Here is a 25,050-nt window from a genome sequence, read left to right on the forward strand (position 1 = left end):
CCCCCCGTTCCATGCGTGCAAGCGCCATTCTGTCCCCTCTCACCAGTGATGTGCATCAAGAGCATTTTCAGTTCAAGAAGCACAAGCCCAGCCACCCCCAGAGTGGAGCCGGGCTGGCTCTCTTTGGAAAGCAGGGTAGTGCAGGGAAGGGGAGGGGAGGACACATGGCTTCAGAGGTTGGGTGTATCTATGATTTCTGCTATCCTGCAAATGTTCAGAGTCACCAGAATATTGCACGTGCGCACTGATGACGATGTGCTCACTGCCCCACCTCAAAAGGTGGAGGCAGAGTCCGTGAATTCGGCTGCCATCCGGGTGAGCTGGAAGCTGCACATCTCCAACAGGCAGCATGCGAAAGGCAGAACCCCAGTATTTTTATGGCCTCTGTCACAGTGGTGTTTCAGTGTCTCCCCAGGCATGTATGGATTTATTCTGAGAGAGAAAGTTGGGGCTGTTCAACCTGGAGAAGAGAAGGAGACCTCAGAGCAGCCTTCCAGTATCTGAAGGGGCCTACAAGGAAGCTGGGGATGGACTGTTCATCAGTGACTGTAGTGACAAGGGGTAACGGGTTCAAACTTAAACAAGGGAAGTTTAGATTGGATATAAGGAAGAAATTCTTTACGGTGAGGGTGGTGAGGCACTGGAATGGGTTGCCCAGGGAGGCTGTGAATGCTCCATCCCTGGTGGTGTTCAAGGCCAGGTTGGATGAGGCCTTGGGTGGCATGGTTTAGTGTGAGGTGTCCCTGCCCATGGCAGGGGGTTGGAACTGGATGATCTTAAGGTCCCTTCCAACCCTAACTGTTCTATGATTCTATGATTCCTGTGAGGAGTAAGTCTGTAACACTGGTTAATACCACCAAGGACACAAGTATCACTTTGATGAATTTGAAGCCCTATACCACTTACGACGTCAAAGCCTGCACCAATAAAGGGGTTGGGCCACTCAGCCCCAGCATTCAGTCCTGGACCATGCCTGTTGAGCAAGTGTTTGCTAAGAACTTCCTTGTCAATGCCATCATGAAAACATCTGTGTTGCTGAGCTGCAAGTGCCTGACTGCTATAAATCTGCAGTGCCTTTTGAGATTCTTTACAGCAGCCAGAGTTGAGCAGTTGTACAAATGTGGGAGATTCTCTTCCTTTTGAAAATGAGTATATTGCAAACTGCTGCCAAGGACACCTGTAAGTTTATTGGCAGATGTCCTAAACATAGCAAACCTGACACGTATTAAGCTTGATTTTGCTATTGGTGAAGTGGGGTATAGTAGTACTTCAGATTGAGTTGATGGTTCTACGTAACCTTCTGTAACCAATTATAAAATAAAATTGTATGTAGTCTAATGTTGACTAAAAAGCAAAGTTTTTATGAGGGAACAGAGTATGTTCTTTTGCCTTTACTTCAGCCCATACATTGGACAATTTAAACTGTTTCTTGAATTAAACATGAACGTAGATTCTGACCAAACATGGGCCTGTCTGGGGAGATGTAGTTCTTTGAGAGGGCAGCAGCTCTTGAGAAGTGTCTGCTCACCTATCTAAACCTCATAGTCATTCCACATTGCTCTAGGTTGGTCCATCTCTGCACTGCTGTTGTATCAGAGTATGGAAATAAATGCCATGTAATGCCTAACATCCTTGCCACAGTCTGTATCACTGATCTCACTTCCCTGAAGTGAGAGGGGAATATTGCCTATGGGAGGTAGTAGGGAGTCCCTGCCCAGTGACTAGGTCAAGTATCAAATCCTCCTTTGGGAAGCGTGAAAACCTGTCTTTCCGTTTTCTGACTCTTCCCAGGTTACTGAAATGTACATTTAGTTGCAAGTTTTATTTCTTTCATGAGAAGAGTGTCTTTTCTTCTGCAAATACAGCCCACTGTTGGGAAGGGGAGCTGGCGCTTCCTGCTCACTGGCTACTCTTGAATGTGCTCCATTCCTCCACAGCCCACTCTAAAACGTTCCCTGGTGGTTTCTGGCTGAACTCGGTGGTTGTGCTGTCCAGCCCTGCACAGAGCCTTGTGATGAGCAGGGCACAGGGGAGCTGGTCCTGGGGCTCGGGTCTCCCCTGTGGCCCTTCACAGGAGCGGTGGGGGGCTGCAGCTGGCGCCTGCTCACAGCCACTGAAGCTCCATGGGCTGAGGAGCCAATGGGCAGCTTTGCTGGACAGAATTCCTCTTCCTACATGATGCATTCTTAACTTTGTTCTTTCCTTTTTCTCTCTTCATCCCCTTCCTCCCCCCAGTCCCTAAAAGTTGTGGGTGTTTGCTTTTGCTCGTAGATGACAATGTGAAATATAAACCTTGTGACAATCAAGTTTATAGCTCAACAAAAAGTCTCCTTCGTGTAACAGGCCACTGCTTTCTGGCGCATGGTTGTTTTACAACATGGAAAGAAAGGTATTGTTTTACAACATGGGGGCAGCCTCCTCTTTTAAATTCTATTTTATTTCTTTTATTTTTCCAAATGAAATGCATTTTGATTTGGAAAATGAGTCAGTGAGATTGTTCTCCTCTCCACACTGATTTGCTCTCTCACCACTGCTGTCTGAACTCATCACCTTGCTGTCATCCACGTGGACCTTTCTGAGTCTAAAACCAGTTGTAAATATAAATTCAGTACTGTTGCAACGGAAAAGACTTACAGAACATTAAAGTATAAATACAAGTGGTGAAACCTTTATGAGCAGAGAGGTGTGAGGCACTGCTGGGAACAGGCAGTTTCCTCGCAGGTCCATGGTACGTCCTGACACTGCACTTTTCATATCACAGGGAAGTTTGTTCTGCAGATGGACCTCACATTGCACGGGTAGTTGTGTGAATTCTTTTGTCCTGGCTAAAAGTGCCTATGATCATTTTATGCTTTTTTGATGTCCTTGACATCTGTGACTATGGAAGGATGATGAACGGAGCATAGGCCTTCCTGTTGCAATCCAAATGATGTGAAAGTTGATGTTTCTACAGAAATACCTTTGCCAATGGCAGAAGCATTAGTGTTAGCCAGATGCTTTTTCCTCCTTCTGTTAAGAAAGTCCGTGGTTTATCTCCAGGAGCAACTTGAATGAGAAGTCTGGTCAGGGAGATGTAGCTGAAGCCATTAAAGATGATAAGTCTTGGGGAGGTAGCAGAGAAAGGGTTTGGACAGGCTGGAGTCCACAAAGAGAGGGTATCTTCTATTTTCTATTGTGAATTACGCAGAGACCACACATCCAGAAAATACCAGTGTCTGAATTGCTTCAGGAATCTTGTTTAAGGGTGTAGCCTAATGTATGTATGTTAAAGCGTTTTGCTGTATAAGGCAGTTATAAGCTCAGAAGTCGATTTTCTGTGTGTATTTCTGAATCGGTTTCATTTCCCATTTTAAGCTATGAATGTTGATACATTGCCAAATTTAAGTCTATTGACTGTAGCATAATTGCATTTCCTAACATCTGCAACACAGTTTGGTATTATCTTGGGAAAAGTAAGTAGATAATAGGACAAGGGAGGATGGCTTTAACCTGACAGAGGGGAGATTGGCATTAGCCATTGGGCAGGTCTTCCCTGTGAGGGTGCTGAGGCACTGGCACAGGCTGCCCAGAGAAGCTGTGGCTGCCCCATCCCTGGCACTGTTCAAGGCCAGGTTGGACACAGGGGCTTGGAGCAAGCTGCTCCAGTGGAAGGTGTCCCTGCCCGTGGCAGGGGTTGGAACTGGATGAGCTTTAAGGTCCCTTCCAACACAAACCAGTCTGGGGTTATTACCTGCTGAGTTGCATTCAGTTTAGAATATTGGAAACAGTATTTCTGAGGCTTTGAAATATCAGTAGCAACATTTCTTAACCAATCTTAACTGGAAAGAGTAATAGTCTATAGTTGACAGTATAGGAAGTTTTTGTTCTACTCCAATTCTCCATTTAAAATCCTGGTGAATCTTGGAAATCATGGTTTAATTTTCCATTGCTATCACAAAGTCTCATCCACAGGAGTTACTGGATGATAGTGGAGCTTTGTTTCACTGCTTCTCCAGAAGCCACTTCAGTTCCTGTGTTTTCATATTTCTGAGCAGGAGTGAGTTTCAAGAATGTTGTTCTCAGCAGCTGTGCTGCAGTTGGGTTTGCGATCTGCTTTGCATTCCCTTTATCATCTGTCAGGCCATTAAGAACAATCGAGAACTTGTGCATAAATTATTGTCAGCCCTGTGGCAATGACTGATCCTCACGGGCTCCTTCTTCCGCCCTTTCAGCAAAGTGCAAAACTGCTGCTGCTTCCAGCAAATGTGTTTTGAGAGGCAGTCCCTGGTGCAGGTGTAGCTGTACTGCAGTGCTGATCACACGGGGGTGCCACTTCAGTTCAAAGACTGCTCCTCAGAACAAAATCCTTCTGTTCTGGGTTAATGGGCTCCCAGAGCAAACTGAGCAGTAAGCCTATGATATGTAAAGAGGGTTTAATGAATATCTGGGCTCCTGCCTTCGCTTTTTTATGTAGTTAGTCTAGGACTAAATTTGAAAGCTGTCTGAGTATCAGTGAATGGTGAAATCATTACTGTGTGCAGTTTGTAAAGGAATATCGAGTGTCCTGTTTTAGAAGTAGAGCTGCCTCATGAGATGAAGTAGCTGGACTTGGGGTCTCAAACCTTTGCATCACTTGAGGAAATGAAGCATCCTTTGGGAAAGAGAGCTTACACTCAGAAACCCACCAAGGGGGTGGGAAATGGCACTTCCTCTCTAGTCACTCCTAGGTCTTGGTCCCATTTTAGCTGTAGATGTGCAGGAATCTCCCACCTGTGTTTTTGGGATGGTTTTTTTGTTCATTTTAGTTTTGCTTTGGGATTATTTTTTTTTTGAGTCTCTTTCCCCTTAGTTCTCTCCTGAAACAGTCTGTTCTTGTGAGAATGGCGTAACTGTGATTCGAGCTGCTGCTGCCCCTCTCTGAAGCCACTTTCCCACAGTCTGCCCTGCAGTTCAGAGCACATCAGCCCCATTGCCCCGGCTTGGTGCATCCACCATCCATACCCTTGGTCAGCTGGTTAAAAAATCTTCACTCTTCTGCTAACACCCCCACTAGCAATTTCTGAGCCTTTTGGGTCCCCTCCCTTGTTACTATCTTCAGGCCTCGCATCACATGTGGCACTTATCACCCACTTGCAAAACCCACTCCTGTCAACATGTGACAGTCAGTTACTATTTACATGGATGTAACAAACCTGTCAACTTTTCTTCTTCAATTCTGTTTCCTTCTGTGGATTATGAAGGGGGAAAAAAGTAGTCTGAGGTAAAATGTTGCAACATCCCAGTGTTCAGTGTGAAGCTGCAAGCATGATGTCTGTTTTCAAGTGCACAATTCTTTACAGCTTATGGGGGGCAAACAGGAAAAAGTCTTTGCGGTTGAGGTAGCTTCTGTTGAAATTCTCAAGGCAAAACTCCACCTTGAAATTAAAGTTAAATGATGGGTTACACTGCTTAATAGACTGTTCAGCAGAGGTTTGCTGGGTCAGCCGTTCCCGTACTCATGCAATAAGTTAATGAAGAGAAGATATGGAAACAGGGCATGGTCCCCTGAAATTTGGTCCTCCGAAGCCACTTTCATTAAGCTTTTGGTGGTGTTGATAGGCTGCTACTGCTTGGGGCTGGGCCTGGGGTGCCTGCTGACCTCTCATCCTTTAGTTCCCTTACAAGAGGCATTATTGGGGTTCACAACTCAGTTGTTTCCTTATCATTCCCATGATGCGTTGTGTCACTTGGTCAGTGGGGCCTTAAGTTGGAGATTTAAATCAGAAAGGGTGTCTGTGTAACTGGGGAGAAGATACAGCTGATCCACAGCTCCTGTGAGGATAGCTGCTCATCTTGTCTCTGTGCTAAGCCTTCCTGAGGAGGTAGCACTCACTTGTACTCATGGTGCAAGTGTTCAGTGTATATGCTAGTAGATACTATATGTGAACCTATATGTGAACCTGAACAGTACATGTGTAAGGATTGAGTGGACAGCAGGGCACAGTCAGACATGCTTATCAGTGCCACATTCTCCAGGTAGCTGTAAAGGTCCTCACCAGAGGAGCAAAGTCAGCCGTGTGCTGGGTAGATAAAAAGAATCAGTCCGAGGGGAAAAAACCTACAAACAACTTACCTCCTACCTTGTGCAGATCCACTGCTTGGGGTCTGAAATGCTGTGCTGTCTGTCTGTGAAGATACCCTCAAAATACATCTCTTGACAGTGCATCCCATTGGGCAAGTCTGTAGGAATAAGTCTCAGTGGGAAAGGTTTGACCAGTCAGTAGGTATCTGTGGAAGGAAGTGATGATGTACTGTGTACCTTTATTAAAGAGTTCTCTCTGCCAGTGTAGGTCAGTGCAGTTCTCCTCCTCACAGGTTCCTGACCCTCAGTGCAGATTGTGCTGGAGCAGGAAGAGCTGCAGTAGGCTGTCTGCTGGGTTTTGGCTAGACTCAAGTACAGTGTCATGGTGTAAAGATACACTGTCTGTCCCAATTCCCCAGCACTTAGTATAGATATTATGGAATCTCTTGGATTAAAAAACCCCGGAGTAGTATAATGTAATTAAGACATTACTCCTTCAACACATTTCAAAGTTTTGTGGTCATAGGCACTATCTTTTTGTGGTTCCAGTTCTCAGCTTTCCCCGGGTCAGATTGGGGTTTATTGCCTCTCACATGATGTCTAGGCTACTAAAGGGAATCTTACTATGACAGCGTACAGCAGCCATTCAGGCATTCTGCTGCATCCAGGGGGAAATAAGGAATGCCACCTTTCTAACATAGCTTTAAGGTCATGTTAAGAATTTTGTTTATTGTTCGGTATTTGCATTTGTGAACAGCTGAAGTTTCTAATCCTGATTTTAGCCTTTTCCATAAATTCACTCTGTTTGGGCTGTATTTTTTTTCCTAGGGTAATTCCTACCCCTCCCTTGCCTATATTTGCAACTCAGCCAAAACTGTTTACCAGTGTGTTATTATCTTCAGATTCATGTGCAGGTGTTTTCTTCTGCTCTTGTGTGCATTTCTCTGCATATAGAGAAATCTTCCCTCTGTTTGAGCATGCAGCTAGAACTCTGAGCTGGCCATGCTGAGTCAGCAGCCACCAGCCACCATCACAGCCTGGCAAGATGCATGTTGAGAATAAGGGATGCAATTCAGCAGTGCACTGGTGTTCAGGAGGGCTGCCTCCTTCCTCTTTGGGAAGAAAGCAGCACAGCACTTCTTGGTTTCCATAGGAGGGTGAATGCTGGAGCAGTCTCTGTAGTTCAGGCAGGGTGGTACAGGAGGAAGAAGACACTTTCTGCATTGCCATGCATGATGGGCACCTTGACCTTAGATTAGATAAAGTTCTTCTCTTGTTCCCAGTATTTAATCTATGATTTTCATCCCTTCTCTTTCTTTGTTGTCTTGACACAGATACATTCATTGTAGTGTTTTCAGGTGGAGTGTCTGACTCCTGCAGTATCAAATCATCCTTCCTGCTCTCACAGAAATGTTTTTTCTCTTCTAGACTTCTTGCCCAGATCTTAACATTCTTACGTTCTTTTTCCAAGACATGTGGGAGATTGATCTGCTTTTCTCTGGGGATTCTGGAAATCTTACATTCTTCTGATGAAATCAGCTTATTCTGAACTTGTAAAAACATACAAGGTTCCCTGCTGAGCAAACCTGAAAATAGACCCTTGTGTACGCAAACACATATTGGCACAGGAGAAACACACAGGTGTCAGTTGGGCAGGAGGCAAACGCTGGGTATAAAACAAATAGCAGGATTAGCTCTGCAGGAGCACGACCCACTCATCTGGTGTTGGAAGTGGTATGCAGTAAATTAGAGAGTACAGTCAGTTCCTGCCAAATGGAAACAGACTGGGGTTATTGTTTTTATCTTTATTAGTACTGATCATTTGTGTGACCTCAGCACTAGAAATAAGCACTCGCAAATCTGTGCATGGATCAAGATTTCATCTGAGCAAGAAACACTCGTGTGCTCTCTTTGCTGCAGTGACCCTGGGGGATAAGCTGTTGTTTCAGAACAGTTACAGAAAGTGAAAGCCTGAATTATTGAGGAGCTTTAACCAAATTTCATGAAACTTAGTTAAAAGTAACCTTAGATAAATAACCACGTGAAAATCTTGTGCCGTCCTCTGAGGGATTCAGTTCATTTGCTTCCTGGTGAGGTGCAGTGGGTATAAGTGAAATAAACCAAATATTGTAATGCAACATTTATTTTTACCTTGTCTTTTACATCCGAGATTTCATCCCACATTCTCCTTAGCATTTTAATTCAGTAGGGCTACTCCCGGGCTTGATGAAGCACATGAATTTTTAAGTTCTTTGCCAAAGTTTTACATCCCCAGAGTCTTGCCAGGCCAGTTCAAGATCCCAGGACACACGGATTTCCACAGAGAAATGTTGTGTATGTCTCCCTGTCTCCAAAACCTGTCTCCCTGGGTTCCATTAGTATGCACTGATCTATCTGAATAATGAGTGAAAGAATAAGAAATGTCAGAAGTGAGTCAGCTGAACAAAGTTAATTCTCTGTTCTTTGTGGCAGTTTTAGATCTTAATATATTTTTATAAGTATTTTACATGTGGTAACATAGATTGCATTAAAAAATACTCAAATGGAGGCAGCGTAAAAATCCAGTTTGTAAGGCCAGCATTAATATTACTTTAGAGTTCTCCTAAAGTCATAGCAGTACATAGAAATAAACAACTGTAAGTCTTTTGCCAGCCCTTCTAGCTACAAAGCCAATGTTATGATGAAAAACTTGATTCCACAACCTGTGCATGTACAATTGGTATTGTAAAAATGTCATCATGTAATAGTTGTGGTACGTTGAAAATCCATTCTCTCTTTATGCCATTTGCATAGCACAAAAGGTATTTCAGAAAACATGAAGCCCTTTTTAAAATAAAAGGAGCTACATTTCATTCATTTCAATACTTTGCAGTGATTTGAATCTTAACTTCCACCCTCTTCACAGGCTGTGCAGACGCAAAACAGCCCTGCCTCCCTGGATGATCACTTCAGAAAGTTCCAGAATTCTGCTGCAGGTGGTGAAAACGGTCATTAGCAAACATCTTCACAAGAGGCCCAGGGAACAGCTTGTCTGATAGTCCTCACTGTCAGGGGAAACTCGGAACCCCTTGGCATGGCTGGGGAATCCAGCTGCGGGTCCTGAGCTCATCACTGGCACAATCTGCAGGCTGTAAGCACCGGCTGGAGTTTGGCAGGACTGCCAACGGTGTGTCCAGTACAACATAATCTGATACCATGCCATGTACTTCCTCAGAGGTTTTAGTTCTGACTTGATTTCATTTTAGCCCTTAATTAGAACAGATTTGGAATCTCTCCCCCCATTTGTTTCAGACTTTGCTTTGTACTGTACAAACCTGAAGTGTGTATGTTATTCTGTAAGAGTGTGTTACATAGCATTCTCCAGGCATCAGTGGAAAACCAGGTTGTAAGAGGGTGTAAGGGCCGTGCAGCCTTAACAGCCTGTATGTCCTGCTAGGGATCTGTTATCATCTTTGCTGCTAAACAGGCAGCACTGTTTATTTGGCTGTTGCTGCACAGGTTTTATTATTCTGTCCAAGGAGCAAAACTCACAAAAGGGGTTGAGACAATGGAAATGCAGCTGTTAGAAAATAGCATTTTCCATAAAATAAGTTAATCTCAAAGTATTCATTGATTTCAGAGCTTTCAAAGCAGAACTTCTGAAGAGTCTTGTTGCACACACTGAAATACTTCTATTATTCTTCATAAAAATTAAACCATGAGATTTGCAAAGGGTAATTTAAACTGTCGGGCAGTACAAGGCATGAAGCAGTTGACATCCTGGAAAACAGGACTAAAAACAGGAGAAACAGAAGTATTTGCCCTCTTAAAAACAGCTTGTTCCACCAGAATCCCACCATTTACTCTTTCCTTCCAAAGTTGGGGTGAGGTGAAGCAGCATATGGCTTCTAGTGATATTAGTCCAATCTGTTTGGTTAAGTAAATTTAGTTCCTTTAAGAATTTGCTTAAGAAAGTATCTTACTTTTTAATTCCTGCCCTAAATTGTACTCCAATGCAAGTTCTAAATATCCAGGAGCAAGTTCTAAATATCCAGCTAGTATAGTACGTGTGTCCTAACTTGCATGCGAATTACCTCGCTGCCTTCCAATACTGTATAAGGCTGCTTTTCTAAAGACATATTTGTGCACATGTGAGTTGTCATTACCTGGATGCTCTATTCAAGTTCTGAAACATTTTTGCTTTGCATGTTGCTTTCGAGATGCAGAAGATGGAACAGGTTTAGGTTTGGGGCTGCAGTGCGAGATGAACTGTGGATGCCCTGGGTGGTGTGAGGCCGTGGAGAGAGAGCCTCGTGCAAGGATGGTTTGGTGGCTCCAGGTGGAACCTGGCTGTAGGTGTTTGGCTGTCACTGACAACCCCATCAGGATACAACCTGAGCCTCCAGAGCCTCTCTGGGGGTTTGTACCCCAGTGCTCCAGATGCTGTTGCTGAGGATGGCACAGCAGCTCGGGCAGAGGCACAGCCGCCTGCATCTGTGTGAGCTGCTGGGCTGTGCAGGGGGTTGACAGCCCTGGCTTTACTGGCACGCTTCTGCTGACTGGGTCTGTGGCCTGGGGAGGCTGCAGCATTTGGGCTGGCTCAAGGGGTGGAGGTGCTGTGCAGCCCCCAGGCAGGGGGGTGCTGTGGGGGTCATCTGAGCATCATCCCCAACACCCAGTGGGCATCAGGAGGACAGGGACCGGAACAGAGAGAGCAAGTCCTGCTGGTCCTGTTTTCGTCTTATGCAGACAGCAAAGCTCTGTTTTAGTTTAAGCTCCCAGCCTTTCATGTATTAGGGGTGTAGCATTGAAGCAAGGACTGGGTATATAAATCAGAGTGCTCCAATTTCTGCTCCTCCCTGGTCTGGCTAATCCTCAGCCTGTTGACAGCATCCCAAGGCAAGCAAGAAGAGGCAGGATATGAGAAAACCTACTTGAAGTGTTCTCGGAGGTCAGTTAGTCTGTTCCCATACCCAAAAGCATTATCAACAATACTTAAGCTACTCTTGACAGAAATTTAGGATACTTACTTTTAAAAGGTTCCAGTGATGGAAATTCAGTTCCTCTCCTAGATCATTTGTCCAAGTGTCCACACAGGGGGTTGCTCCTGGTGTATAACCCAGCTGTCTCCTATAGGAATTGAAACACATCACCACCTAGATCTGTTTTTCATGGCTGTGAAGACCAATTTGTCATAATATTTCCAGCCGCATTTTGTCTACTTGAAGACAACTTGATTATAAATATCAGTGTAGAGCTGTTCATGGGAGCTTACCCTGCTTTTTCAATAGGAACTTGAAATTTGAATATCAGTACTGCAGAGGGATGCAAGTACTGCGCTCAATTTGGCAAAGGGAACCAAAATATTATCTTAAAATTATTTACCTGCTGTTTAAAAATAAAACCCATCAAAATGCCCCCAAACCAATGAAAACCCCAAAGCTCTGAGAACATCTTTCTTGGCAATAGTTAGCATTAACGTCTTATGAAATAAACCAGTGTGAAATACAGGAATACTGGTTTCTTAATTGCAATTAAAAAAAAAAACCCCAACAGTTCTAATTTAGTATTTTTAAAATCTCAGCTATTTTTCACATTTGCACAATCTGTTCCTGATGTGACATGTTTGAGCTCCTGGTACGTTTGGATGAGGTGATAGGATTACTTTGCAGTTTCAAAGGAGGGTGCTGTTCACCAGCTGCTCTGCGTGAGATCAAACCAGCTATGGAAGAGCCCAAAGTCTGCATGCGGTTATGGTTCACATCTGTTGGTGGGTTTGAATTAGAATGGAAACTTTTTATCTGGATAAAACTGTTTCAGTGCAGCTGACTGGAACAAAGCAGGTATTACCTATGTGAACACAGAGCTAGGGATAAGGCAGGTGTACAGCGCATTGCTGCTGGTTTTCCTTTTCTTTTTGAGAAAGCAGTAACAATAAAACAAGTCTTTGGGACAAAATATCTAAAACTCAGCATGAAGTGTGTGCACACGTATGTGGAACCAAGTGCTGAATTGGGACCTGGGGGAAAGAATCTTAACACCTCTCAACTTCAGATCTGCCTAGATGTGCAGAGGGTTTGTGTTAAAGCTCCATCCGAGGGAGACTAGAACAAGCCCCCACCCCCTGGACTCCACTGATGGGAATAAAGTACAGACAAGTAAGTGTTTGGTTTAACAGCCCAGAACTACTGCGGTAGAGTTAGTACTGGGTGTAATGGCACTAAATTATACTACTTGTAAAGTATGTGCATCTGCATGTGCATGTATAAGTGTGTGTTAATATAGATAGGCATATTTTCATGTATCACACATATGCATATCTTCTGTCAGAAAAGTAGCAGTTTAAACAACTGATTCCAGTTTATTTCAGTTACTGTGTAAGCAGCTTTGCATTTTCTCTTTAGGAGATGCTCATCTTGTTTCAGTTAAGTATGCATAAACTTTCAGAATCTTAAAACTAGATGAGTTGAAACCAAAAGCAGTATGCAGAATACAGAGTGTATGTCCTAAATGGAAGTTATCCTAATTACATGCTGCTTTAGCTTGCTTTGGACATATCTACATTAATATATGAGTTTGGATCCGTTCAGAAGTACATCTCCTGTTTGTCCCCACTTAATGTGCTTTGGCTGCTTTTGTGAGAGTGCACAAACAGGATGTGCCTTCAGATGGGACCTCATCCTTTGGGATGAAACTGAACTGGAAAATAGGGTCCAGAAACACATTTCCTTAGCGCATAGATTTGCACCATGCAACTACTTTTATGGGTTCCCACTGTTTGCTAATGTTAATAGAAGTTTTTACTGCTTTCTGCTGGAAGACATTATGCTAGAACATCTAATCTTTTACTGACATGATTTTTTACTGCTTAAAGCTTTATAGAACAAGGTAATGAAGATAAGAAATTTAATGAAAGTAATAAACACTGCAGTTTATGAGCTGGTTTTGCGGCTGAGGTCTATAAATCTTCCATATCTTATTCACCCTGGTTTTCTTGTTCTCAAGAATATGACTGATGAATGAGGGAGTAACCGCAGCAGAGGACATGAAGGGGTTTCCAGAACTGGCTCTACAGCACCTTGCTATGGCCTAAGGTCAAAAGAGACTTGTTTAATTTCCTCCTTTTGCAGTATCCTGGCTTTGTGAAGCTCCTCAGCTGCAAATGTTCTTGATGTGGCCTGTGGACCTCTGAGAATCTATAAATCAGTTTGAAGGGGCCTGTTAAGGTCAGCAGCCTATTCTTAGTAACCTCTCTGCGGGGCTTGTAGGTTGCAAGAAGTTGACAATTACTCTTTAAATGGTCTATGTGTATGAAGTGTATCAGTCAGCAATTACAACTTCATCCTGTACTCAGTTTGATTCTCTCAGAAGCTCCAATGAAACATCTGTCAAGATTTCCAGGCAAAGTCTTGACCTTTTTTAACACTGTCTTGCAAATTTTGGGTGGGATTTCTGTTAAATACAGTCTTTCTCTAAAATCATCTTGGTTAGAACATAAAGCACACAAAGAAAAAGAAAAAAGGGAATATTTTTGGAAGCAAATACTTTTTTATATTAGAGACCAAGGAGTGATAGAACAGTATGAGCATCCATTACTTGAGCGTCCACCCTAAAGACCTTCAGTGATCATTCTGCTTCAGACTTTGTTTATTAGGATTTAGCAGAGGAAGCATAAGTAAGAAAGGGAGCTCTCAGTCTGATAGGCATTTAGGAAATATCTGTTGTTCTATGCTAATGTTAAATGTTTTTCTTCGGTCTGTTTGAAGTCAAGAGCCGGGTGACAGCCAGTTTGCTGTGAAGAATTTATTTCTTTTCATGGGCTTCTGTGTTTCCTGATGCTGTCAGTGATCTGCATTGGAGCAGTAGCTGAGGAAGTGTTCAAATCCTCCTCTCCATCCAGCTGTATTTGGGAAATGCTGGATATGGTTGGGAATTGCTGCATGAGAAATGGGAGCATTCCTCCTGATTTATAAACTAGCTGTAGCTTTAGCTTTCTGACATGTTTGTAAAGAGTGCCTGGATAACTGCAGCTCTGAATGTACCATTTTTTCTTGACATTATATATTTTTCTTTCTTCAGCTGTGTGTTCAGGACCTAAATGGGCTGTTCCTTTTTACTAAGGCTCCTCTAAGGCAACTTTTCTATATGAAATAGTTACAGGCTATACTAACAGATACACACGCTTCATAAGCTGTCTCTTTCCTAGAGAGGGTCTTTATTACAATTATTGCAGCAAGGCCTTCCCACCACAGACAGAACTCTTCATCTATGGTATATATTATCTTGTATTGGGAACCTTGGATTTTGACCAACGGTCTTTACTTCTCTCAACCGCGAAATAATGAAGACTATTTCATCATTTAGTCTTTTCTGACAAAGTTTTTACTATCTGTACATGTAGTAATGCCTGTGATGCTCTTTAAGGTTGTTTATTATTATGGAGAAACTGGTTTTGATGATGTGGGAAAGCACTTGTTTTGCTAATTCATACTGGGTTGCACAAGCAAACCTATTCACTGAAAATACATTGAAGTGAATGTAATTGCTCTTTTATATGTGTTTGGATGAAAATGTATTGCAGTGATTGTTTATAATATGCTATAACGAGTTTTACTGTATTTTAAAATTCTTACAAATAGCCTATTTCTAGGTTATTCAAGGTTGCATTTAAAGTCTTATTTAGTAGACAGTCTTTTCTGAAGCTTCCGTATTACAAACTTCTTGATTCTTACCCTCCCACTTTGCTGGCTAGGTATACTGGCTGGCTGGCTGTTTGACTCTCAATTTCCCCTATTTCATTTGAACCCATTGCCTTTTGAGTGAGGTAGAGCAAGTGAGGTTCTGCTCACCCAATAGTGATTTTGGGTTTTTGTGTCAGTTGATATTTTGATTGCAATGTGGCAGTCTGGAGTGACGGACCTGGAAATACCATCCATACCTTTGGTGTCTCTGTAGGAGCAACAAGAAAGAAAACAGAGATTTAAACACTGCTTCTTGGACTCAGCAAGTAAAGCCCAATCTAGGTACCATGCTCTGCCCAAGAACAGAACTTCTAAAGAAAGTATGGAAATAATCCTATGTGTGTCATGGACTCAGAAAAAAAGCAGTTGTATCACTTCTAAAATACAGGTGGGATGAAGTGGAACATTACGTTTTGGGAGCCAGGCGTTTGTCCAAAGCAATGGTTTCACTCTGGTCTTGCTTGACAGTATCAAAACTATCAATCCTATACTGTTCCCCAGCATAAAATATGCTTACAGAGCAAATTCATTACTGGATGTCAATGATACAGATAAATGACATCAGTTTAAGACTTGAGCTGGCTTCAGTAACACTGCATTAAGACCTTGTAAAGCGCCAAGTGTGCATATTGTATCATATGGGACCTGCAAACTAAATAATAGTTTCATAATGTAAAGTGATCTGCATCTGCTTTCTACAAATCTGTGTTGGACTGCAAAAAATTAAGTCCCATAGATGCCTTCCCTTCATTAGAGATGTGTAAGTCATCAACAAACTGGGTTGCTTTTAGATATTGCTCATTAGGTGCATTTCCAGGCTGCCAAGCACGACTCAGTTCTCAACTGGGGCCATGAGGTAATGATAAAACTTTGGGATGAAATATGAAATTTTCTCACATATTTTCCAGGAAGAGATTCTCCAGAAGTATTAATCCTGCGAGTAAATATCAGCTAGGACATGACCTTGCAAGCGTGGTTGAGTAACTGCACTTGAACTCTTAGTGATAAACACAACAACTTCCAAAGGTCTGATTCTTACATTTGAAAACTGTGTGTTACCTTTTGAATGTGCGGCTGTATTTACCAGACCTTGTTAGATCTGAGCAAGATACGGTAAAATTATAGTGAATCAGATGTTAAACTTTGCCCTTGCAATCCCTAAGAACAGGACTTGTGGTTAACGTTCCTATAGTTGCCTTTCTCTACTTTCTCTGTGGCAACAAAAGGAACCTAAACTGAACATGAAATAGAAAGTATAGAAATAGTTTCATGGTCCCGTTCCTGTCCATTGCCTCTGGGGGAGGTAGGGCCCTATCCTCCCAGCTGATCTTTCCAAAGTGCCTTCCCTTGGAGGTTTCAGGAAGAATCCTGATGAGCATCTTGCACCTCTTGAAGCTGATTGAGTATTTTAATGACCATTTCTCTGCTCACAAATGTTTGTGATCAGGCTGAAGGACTATGTGAATATATACACGTTTCAGGGCGTACAGGTTTGTTTCCTTGCATGAACATGCAAGGAAATGTGTAAATATTTAATATTGAACTCCAGAGTTGGCAGTTACATAATAGCCTACAGGGACATGATGAGTTTTTCTGCTCCCCCCTACGCCACAGTCCTTATGTAAGTAACTGATGTATCACAAATAAGGAATTCTAAAATGCTTTTCAAGTAAGGATCCAAAAATCACTTGTAGAGAATGTACAGCCCCTAAACCTGAATCATGTGTGTAGTATAAACATCTCACGCTAGTAAAGCCCTTCTGTGTTTCTGGAGGATGCGATCTGGCTCACTATAAGTAGCTGACAAATGTTTGTCACGGGTGCATGAGTCCTTGGAGGCTGTGAGAGAAAGGCAGAACTCTGCTGTTTTGAAGTTCCAGTCTTTTCTGCACCTCTGCAGTCAGCCGTGGCTCTGGGGTGACACTTTGAGCTTTGCCAGCCTCTGACCTTGCTGCTTTGTGCCCCAGCCTCTGATGGTGCAGCATCTCACCGAGGGGTTTGGGGAGCAGTTTGGTACTTCAGTATCTTTTGGACTAATTCTGTAGCAAATGATAAGACACAACAAGGAATATGTAAAAATAAATATTGCAGCAACCTGCTCTAGTGGAAGGTGACCCTGCCCGTGACAGGGGTTGGAACTGGATGAGCTTTATAGTCTCTTCCAACACAAACCAGGCTGGGATTCTATGATAAACTGTGATGGAAAAAGTTCAGCAGTAGGTTGTTAAACTTCATCTTCCAATTCTGTAACAGACCAAGTCTATTATCTTAACGTTGTTGTTGTTCAGGTGACTGCCCCTGGTAAACTGGACCAATTAACTTAAATTCTGAACCAGTTCAATCTGTTGTGATAGATTTTGTAGGAAAAGTCTATTACAGTGGTCCAACCTGTAGGATAATGTAGCAATATTGTGGCAATATCCATAGGCACTGGAATGGGTTGCTCAAGGAAGTTGTGAATGCTCCATCCCTGGCGGTGTTCAAGGCCAGGCTGAATGAGGCCTTGGATGACATGGTTTAGTGTAAGGTGTCTGCCCATGGCAGGGGGTTGGAACTGGATGATCTTAAGGTCCTTTCCAACCCTAACTATTCTGGGATTCTATGATCTGTTACAGCTTAAAAAAAACCTTGTTAAGAAAGTGATTCTGTGATATTTATTGTATAATTTGTGGTGGTTGTTCCTTTTGCCCTCCAACTGGATGTGTTTGAGAAAGTAACATCAGTTAGAGTGGTAGTACCAAGAGCCTAATTCTTCTAATGAAAAAGCTGTAACTCTGAGCCGCTCAGTTTGCTTCAATAGCATCAGTGCTGGAGTTGCAGCTAAGGAAAAATGTCTTTGCAGAAAGTGATTAAATCAAAAGTTTTTATCATGGGAACTGTTGTCTTTCTGATGACAAAACCAGTTTGACTGACTGAAAAAAATTACCTCTGGGAGTGCTGGGAGATTTTCCTCGGGAATTTAAATGCCACAAGCTATTCTCAGCTTAAAAATAGCAGCGTGTAGGTTGAGATGAGGAGCTGAGAGGTGCGCGCTGTAGGTTGGGACTTTGTTAAGCATACAGATGTTCACAGGTTTTAAAAAGATTCTTTTTCTGATTTAAAAACTACCACGCTGCAGCTGAAGACCGTGTGGTTTGTCACTACCATTGCTGTGCTATTCAAAGCAGCTTTACGAATGTCCTCAGAACTGTTTGAAATCTTAAGCAGATATTCTTTTTATCTGCACAGGGCTTGCCTGCTGCTTTCTGTATTTGCCCAGATTTGGTTGATCTTACAAGAAATGTGTATTGCAATGGTGTCTGTGACCTTGGAAGCAACACGCTCTTGCATATCTTCCTTTGCTTTCTCACCTTCCCTTTTTGGTGCAAGTGTATTCAAGTCTTTTCTGTCATACAGTTCCCTTCCAATGTCTTGATTTTTTCTTTCTAAAACCTGATAAGTAATTAAAACACTGCTAATGCAGAGTAGGCTTCTCAGGCTGATTTTGAAATAACTGGCAATTAATTAGGTGCATAAATGGGTCTAGCACAGGTCAAGTGCTGGGTGCTCCCCAGGTTCTTGAGCATGTTTTGTAGCCTATAGCTCTTGTGCCCATGTTTCTCATGACCTCTGCCGAGATAGCAGCCCAGGCTGTTGTGACTTCAAGTGGATTGGTTACGTGTGCTGGTTTGAATTACTTTCCTTTCTTTTTTTCCTGGATCCTCTTCACCTTTGGATTTGATCTTCTTTTCGTCTCCCTTCTATCGAGAACTTTTTCTTTGCTGACCTGTTTCTGGTCAAATTTAAGCTTATAAAATGCTATTCTCCTTGCACAGGTTTTTGGTACTGTATTTTGCGATGTCTCATGGGAGACACAATCCTAGTAGGCCCTTTTTGTATTTCTGAATGTCTTTTGCTTTGGCACTGTCAGGTCCCCCCACTCCTCGGGGGCCTCTGCTCACCTGCCTGTCCCTGTGCACTTTTGGAATAAGCTAATCCGTCTCATGGCTTCCTCTGCTTTTTTGGTGCCAACGGAATTCCAGCTCCTTACATTCTTGACTTGCAGTCAAATCTATAATCTCAGTTTCAGATGCAGTATGCATTTTGTGTCTCACGAGGATGAGGCTTTGGGGAATGACACACATAGCATATGCTCATAGTTACAGGAGGAAAGAATTTCATATTAAAAACTCGTTTACTTCTCTGAAATCGAATTTTCTGACAGATAGGACCTATGTTAAATTTAATTGTAAATTAGCACTTCACAATTGACTGTCTTAGAATAAAACCCACCACAAATCACACATGCACATTACAAATTCTTTTGTGATGCTTTTGGGCTGTGCCTTTCAATAAAATCTCAGTCAGATTCATTAGTAACATTGGGAAACAAGTACTATCTTGTGAAAGCATACCAGCAATCGTGGACCTTAACACAATTTTTAAAAGCTCATATGAGCTTTCTTAATAAACATTAGATGCTTTAAACTACATTTTGCTACTTAGGCATAATATTATTAGGTCTTCTGGGTGTCTTATTTCTATTCCTTGTTTTCCTCTTACCTGTAAAGTCGATGCTGTGTCACTGTGTATTACAGTGAGGAGGACAGCTAGTGTAAGTGTATAGTTGAGCAGTATGTGGGGTTATTCCTATGAACACATTCAGTTTCTTCCTGTAAATTCTTTTAACTCTTTCTAGAATGTTTAGAAAATCCTGTGGGACAAAATGGCAGAAGCAAAAGAATTCTACGAACTTACACAAATAGAGGTGCAAGTCCCATCCCCTCCACCATCCACCAAAGAGAATAATTCTGAAACAGCTTTGAAGCAAGAACACAGCATAGTTCAAGAAAACGTTTCCTGACAGATGGGTCACTTCTTGCAGGGCAGGTGGCATTTTAAATCCTGCCTGTCTGAAAATCTCTTTTAAAACAATAATGAAATCGTTCTGAAATCTTATTGTTGTTTAAATTTAGACTTAACCCAACTGAAAGGCAAAGCACACTCCCAGGAGAAGGGCCTTTCCTAGCAAAGATGTCCTTAGACCACTGACCTACATGAACCTTTATCCGCAGTACAAGGCCCTTACTAACAAAATCATTTTTATTGCACAGAAGAAAGAAACGAAGTCACCTTGTTTAAACGTGTTTAAATGGACGTTCGGTGTCATCCCTCCTCCTTTGGCTTTTGGTAATTCTGTTACTGTTCTTATACAAGAGTAATTACTCAGCTGGTTAACAAATTATGATGCTTATGCTACAGGGAAATCTTTGTGACTTAAAAATAGAAATCAAATTGCTTTTTAATTCCCTCTGGTGACAGGTGACGACTATACCAAAATTAAACTTCAGTCATACGTGGAAGCAGCGCAGTTGCTAAGGTGCTGAACTCCCTGGTACCTGGCAAAGATGGAGAAGTGATGTATGATGCCTCCCTGGCTCAGTTCTGTGTGAAAAATGGAGAGATTTCCTTCTTCCCACAGACCTGGGAGAGGAGGCTGTGCTGTTCAGGCTCAGCCTTTGGTTCTTCTCTCCTGGCCTTTGGGGTTTCTGAACTGTGGGATCCCAGTGTCTGTACTTTACTGCCCACCGTTACAAACTACCTTTTTTCCGGTGTTACTTCATCAAGGAGAACTAGATCAGTTTTATTTTGTGAGCACTACCCAGGAAATTGTTTACATTTTAGTTGCATATTACTTTGAAATAAATAATTAACAACGTGTCTAAAGCAGTTCAGAATTAACACTTCAGAATTAATACATAGAATGTATTTTTTCATATTGTTTTACTTGTGGCAAAAATAACATCCAGTTCTATAAGCATGCCCCACTGTATTTCTCTGTAAGGAAGAATGACGAATTAATATTAGGCTATTATTTTTACTCAATGTTCCCTAATACATTTCAGTATCACATTTAAATACTAATACTATTAGATCAACTCTGTGTTTTTTAAACAAGTGTTTTTTATAAGTGCATTTAGTTGAAATATGTAGAAACTGTATGTAGTGAAAAATATTTCTTACATCTGTTTTAATTTAATCTCTTAATAATAATTTAATGCTTTGCATTGATTGATGTTACTCTTTATTTCTGGAAGTGCTTGATGGACCAGGTGAAGGTGTCAGTCCTTCTAATTAGGTACAGAATTGGTGCCGCCTTCTGTTTGTTTAGTTTGGTTTTACCGGGGATACCTTGTTCAGTAGGAAAAATAAAAGATCTGAAGTTTCTATTGATTTCTTTCTCTTTTCCTCAGACATTATTGTTTCTACGTTTTCCTCTATTCAGCCATGTTTCATTTAGCAGACAGTACTTCACAAAGCAGTTCTGCTTCTTAACCTTGTTGTCATTTCACAGCAAGTTTTTCTTCTTGTGATAAACATGATCAACCCAATCTTCATGTGACTAAACAGTTCACGTTGTCTTTGCAGGATGTGGTACTGCAACAGGAGGAGCTGAAGATGAGGGTGAGGCTGAAGCTGGCTGGATTGAAGGTGCTGCCATCCTACTCTCTGTTATCTGTGTTGTACTTGTCACTGCCTTCAATGACTGGAGCAAGGAGAAGCAGTTTCGTGGGCTTCAAAGTCGTATTGAGCAGGAACAGAAATTTACTGTTGTCCGAGGTGGACAGGTTATTCAGATCCCAGTGGCAGAGATAGTAGTTGGTGACATTGCACAGGTGAAATATGGTAAGTTCTGGCAACTTTCCTGAACTTTATTCTGTTTTCCCTTCCTAGCAGAACAGACTCATTTCACTGGAAGGGATGTAAAAGAGAATTATGTGGTGTTATTGTTGTCTATGATAACATAACAATTTGACTGTTAGGGTAGAAGGAAAACCTGAGATACTTGCTGTCGAATTACACTAGATAATTCATGTTATTGTTGCAGTCTTCACTGCCTCTCACTGACAAGGACAGTAACTGTTCATACAAAGGCAATTCTCTTTCATGGAGGAGGACACTATTTGGAATGTTTCATCTCTGTCCTCTTAGTAATAAGAGGAAGTATTTTGAAATGCTCTGTGAAAGGGAGTTTTGTCTCTGTGGGTACCCCATTTGGCAGGCTGCTCCAGAGCCATGGATCCTGTAAGTTCCCCCAGATCAGATGCATCTAGTGGGTGGATGTTTTATGGTTAATTGTATGCTCCAGGGAAAGCCCTGGGCTCCAGTGACTTTTGCAGGAGCTCTGTGTTTGGCTGAGATGGTGAATTCCAGCACAATGAATTTCCCCTTATGAGGAAAGGCTGAGGGAGCTGGGTCTCTATAGTTTGGAGGAGACTGAGGAGTGACCTTATTAGTGTATATAAATATATAAAGGGGGAGCGTCACGAGGATGGAGCCAGGCTCTTCTCAGTGGCAAACAATGATAGGACAAGGGGTAATGGGTACAAACTGGAGCACAAGAGGTTCCACTTAAACTTGAGAAGAAACTTCTTCTCAGTGAGGGTGACGGAACACTGGAACAGGCTGCCCAGGGGGGTTGTGGAGTCTCCTTCTCTGGAGACATTCAAAACCCGCCTGGACACATTCCTGTGTAACCTCATCTAGGTGTTCCTGCTCCGGCAGGGGGATTGGACTAGATGATCTTTTGAGGTCCCTTCCAATCTCTAGCATACTGTAATGCCCATTCTGCCAACCTTCACGTTTCTCCTGGACTCAGCTAAGGGCTTCCAGAGTGAGGAAGGGGAAAGGGCAACTTGACCTTCATCAGCCACTGTTCATTCCTGTGCAGGCTGATAGACAAACCTGCATGGCACGTTCAAGAGCAACACTCCCCCTGCCAAATCTCAGTGATTATTACGTTCACCATGTGTTAAATGTGATGCATTTTGATTCTGGGACAAGATTAGGCAAAAACTATGTGCAATACAAAGGCCCTTCCCAACAGGATTGCAGTACTGTGGCTAACATGGACAGATATGGTAACAGTTCTTTCACTTCTGCTTTCATTTTGCATTTTAATGCTATTGTTGTTAAATGTGATTTTATAATGAAAACTATGATGTAATTATAAGAACAATCTTACTAAACTACTCTGGTTTTCCATTACCATTTTCTTACTGAAAGGTGATCTTCTACCTGCCGATGGGATATTTATTCAAGGAAATGATCTTAAAATCGATGAAAGCTCTTTAACTGGAGAGTCAGACCAAGTCCGCAAGTCTGTTGACAAAGACCCAATGCTCCTGTCAGGTAAATCTGCTGGAATTCTTGCTGAGTTATCTCTTATGCACTGCTTTGTTTCATTTTTCCACACCATCAGGTTTTAGTAACTGATCTTCTGAATACAGACACTGGCCTTGTCTTTGTAATTCAAAGTACATGCTATGAAGGTTTGATTGTGTGCAATTATTTCTGATTGCCATGCTTACTTTATAAAGTGAGAAAGAAGTATTTTCAGAGGAAACAAGCCTTTTAAAGTCTCATTGAACACTTCGTGTATGTAGTAGATACAGTAGAGAAAATCCAATGTGCTTAGAAGGAAATACTAGAATACTGCGGGCTTAACTTATGTGGTAAATTCAAGCTCTTTGTAGTATTTGTATTTTGTAATATAATTCTATGCAGTAAATTGGTTAAATAGAATGTGATTTTTTTAAGCCTTATAAAGATAGTTTCTAAATAGGTTGATTGTCAATAGATTCCAGCTGGGTTGTCATCACAACGTAATAGCCTGCTGATCTCACAATCATCATCAATGTGTTATAACCTGAAACAGTCATTTTCAAATATACTTGAGTTTTTTATACATGGAAAGGATTCTCTTTGCTGTCTGGATATACAAGGGTCAGGAAAGGATCACCCCAAATAGAACACTGATGTGGTGGTGCAGCAGGTCGACATGCAGCCCTGCAGCATCCCTGCCCCAGCCTGCCTCCGTGAGCGGGAGATTCTCAGGCAACAACTGCCATCACATAAGCAGAGCACTGACTATGAGGTTATGAATGTTTATCATGTAACATATGGAATTGTGGGCTGCTAAAACCCCATCAGCTTTCAGTCAAACGTAGCTGCGTTAACTTAAGATGAAGTTGCTCATGTTACTGGTGGACTGGCCATTGCCATGGATTTCATGTTGCAGAAGACCGTGTTAATTCTTTAACTTTGGCAAGCTGCAAGCATCTTGCTCCTTGAAATTGTGTACTGGATTATTTTTTTCAAATGACACAAAAAGTTTCTATCACTTCTGAGACTAAACCAGCAAAACAAATGGCATGTGCTCTTATAGGGGAAAAAAAAAAATCCTTTGGTTTCTTTAAAAATATTCTGGGTTTTATTTATTAACTGGTTTTGCTGCAGTGTGCTGCTAAGTGTAGGCCTTCTGCTGGTCACGTTGTAAACCCCTAAATTTTTCCAAGTTATGGATGCCTGAAAATGTGTTTGCACACGTTAAGTAGAGGCTAATAAAGCTTAGTGGTGTAGCTGCAAACTCCAAAGGGTGCATTTGTGCGAGGAAGGTGCAAGGAAGAGCTGAGCATTTGCAGCACATGCAGAAATGCTCAGTTGGAGGGAACAGTGCCAGTTGGGGTTTCTGAGGTTTTGGTGTCCTTTTTGCTCCCTGATGGACTGTAAGGGAATTTACGGAAGTGTTCTGACTTCCACAAGTAGTGTATGAAAGTACTGACTGTTATTTTTGCTAGATTTACAGTAATTTGGTTTATCTTCTGGATTAATGTAGGATTCTCTTGGAGATGCTTTCTGGTGTATAACTAGGGAGGCCTGCAGGGATTTGGAGGAAGGGCAGCTCGCTGCTGCTGTTCCTAACAAAATCAATAATCCAGTGTTGTCCTTGAAATATTTGTGCTTTTTTTTTCCATTTCTTTTTTCTTAGCTGGCAGTTGTGCTGTTCTGTAAACATCACAACTGGAACAGATGTTTCATTTTTAAAGAGAGAATTTCAATCATGATATTTTCTTATAGAAACTTCTGACATGCAATATCATCGGCTTCTATCAAAATCAACTGTTGCTGAGTTCTAGAGGTTTTCAGATCATGAAGTTTCCATTGATGCATGTACTCTCACATATTCGTCAAGTGAATCAGATCTTTTTCAATACCCATAGATTCCCATGGTGGCTCTGAAAGAACACGAAGGTGTTGCCCTGAAAGGAAGAGAAAGGGAAAGCAGTCAAGTTAGGTGAAAGGATGTTTTTGTGTTGCTTTACCAAAACTCAAATTTCTTTGCTGTAAGGAGAGAAATTTGTCTTTACATTTTTATTGCAGAGTTAAATCAAGTGTGTGCTCTATTTTTCTCTCTTCTTTTGTAATCTCTATTGTGATTACAAAGAAGGTGAAGAATTAATGTGATAT

General features: G+C 41.9%; 1 protein-coding gene across 12 annotated transcripts in view; it reads left to right on the forward strand.

The window, feature by feature from the left end:
* The window catches only part of ATP2B2 (ATPase plasma membrane Ca2+ transporting 2), a gene marked incomplete at its 5' end in the record, with an annotated part of 180,885 nt that overhangs the window by 58,215 nt on the left and 97,620 nt on the right, over window positions 1–25,050 (forward strand). For all 12 annotated transcript variants that reach the window (XM_080625697.1, XM_080625698.1, XM_080625701.1 and 9 more), the window contains 2 exons: window positions 21,169–21,426; window positions 22,807–22,932. In XM_080625697.1, the coding sequence (XP_080481823.1) occupies window positions 21,169–21,426; window positions 22,807–22,932 (384 nt within the window). The remainder of the gene's footprint in view (window positions 1–21,168; window positions 21,427–22,806; window positions 22,933–25,050) is intronic.

The sequence above is a fragment of the Psittacula echo genome, assembly GCF_963264785.1.
Source record: "Psittacula echo genome assembly, chromosome: 9".
In the NCBI taxonomy this organism is placed as follows: domain Eukaryota; kingdom Metazoa; phylum Chordata; class Aves; order Psittaciformes; family Psittacidae; genus Psittacula; species Psittacula echo.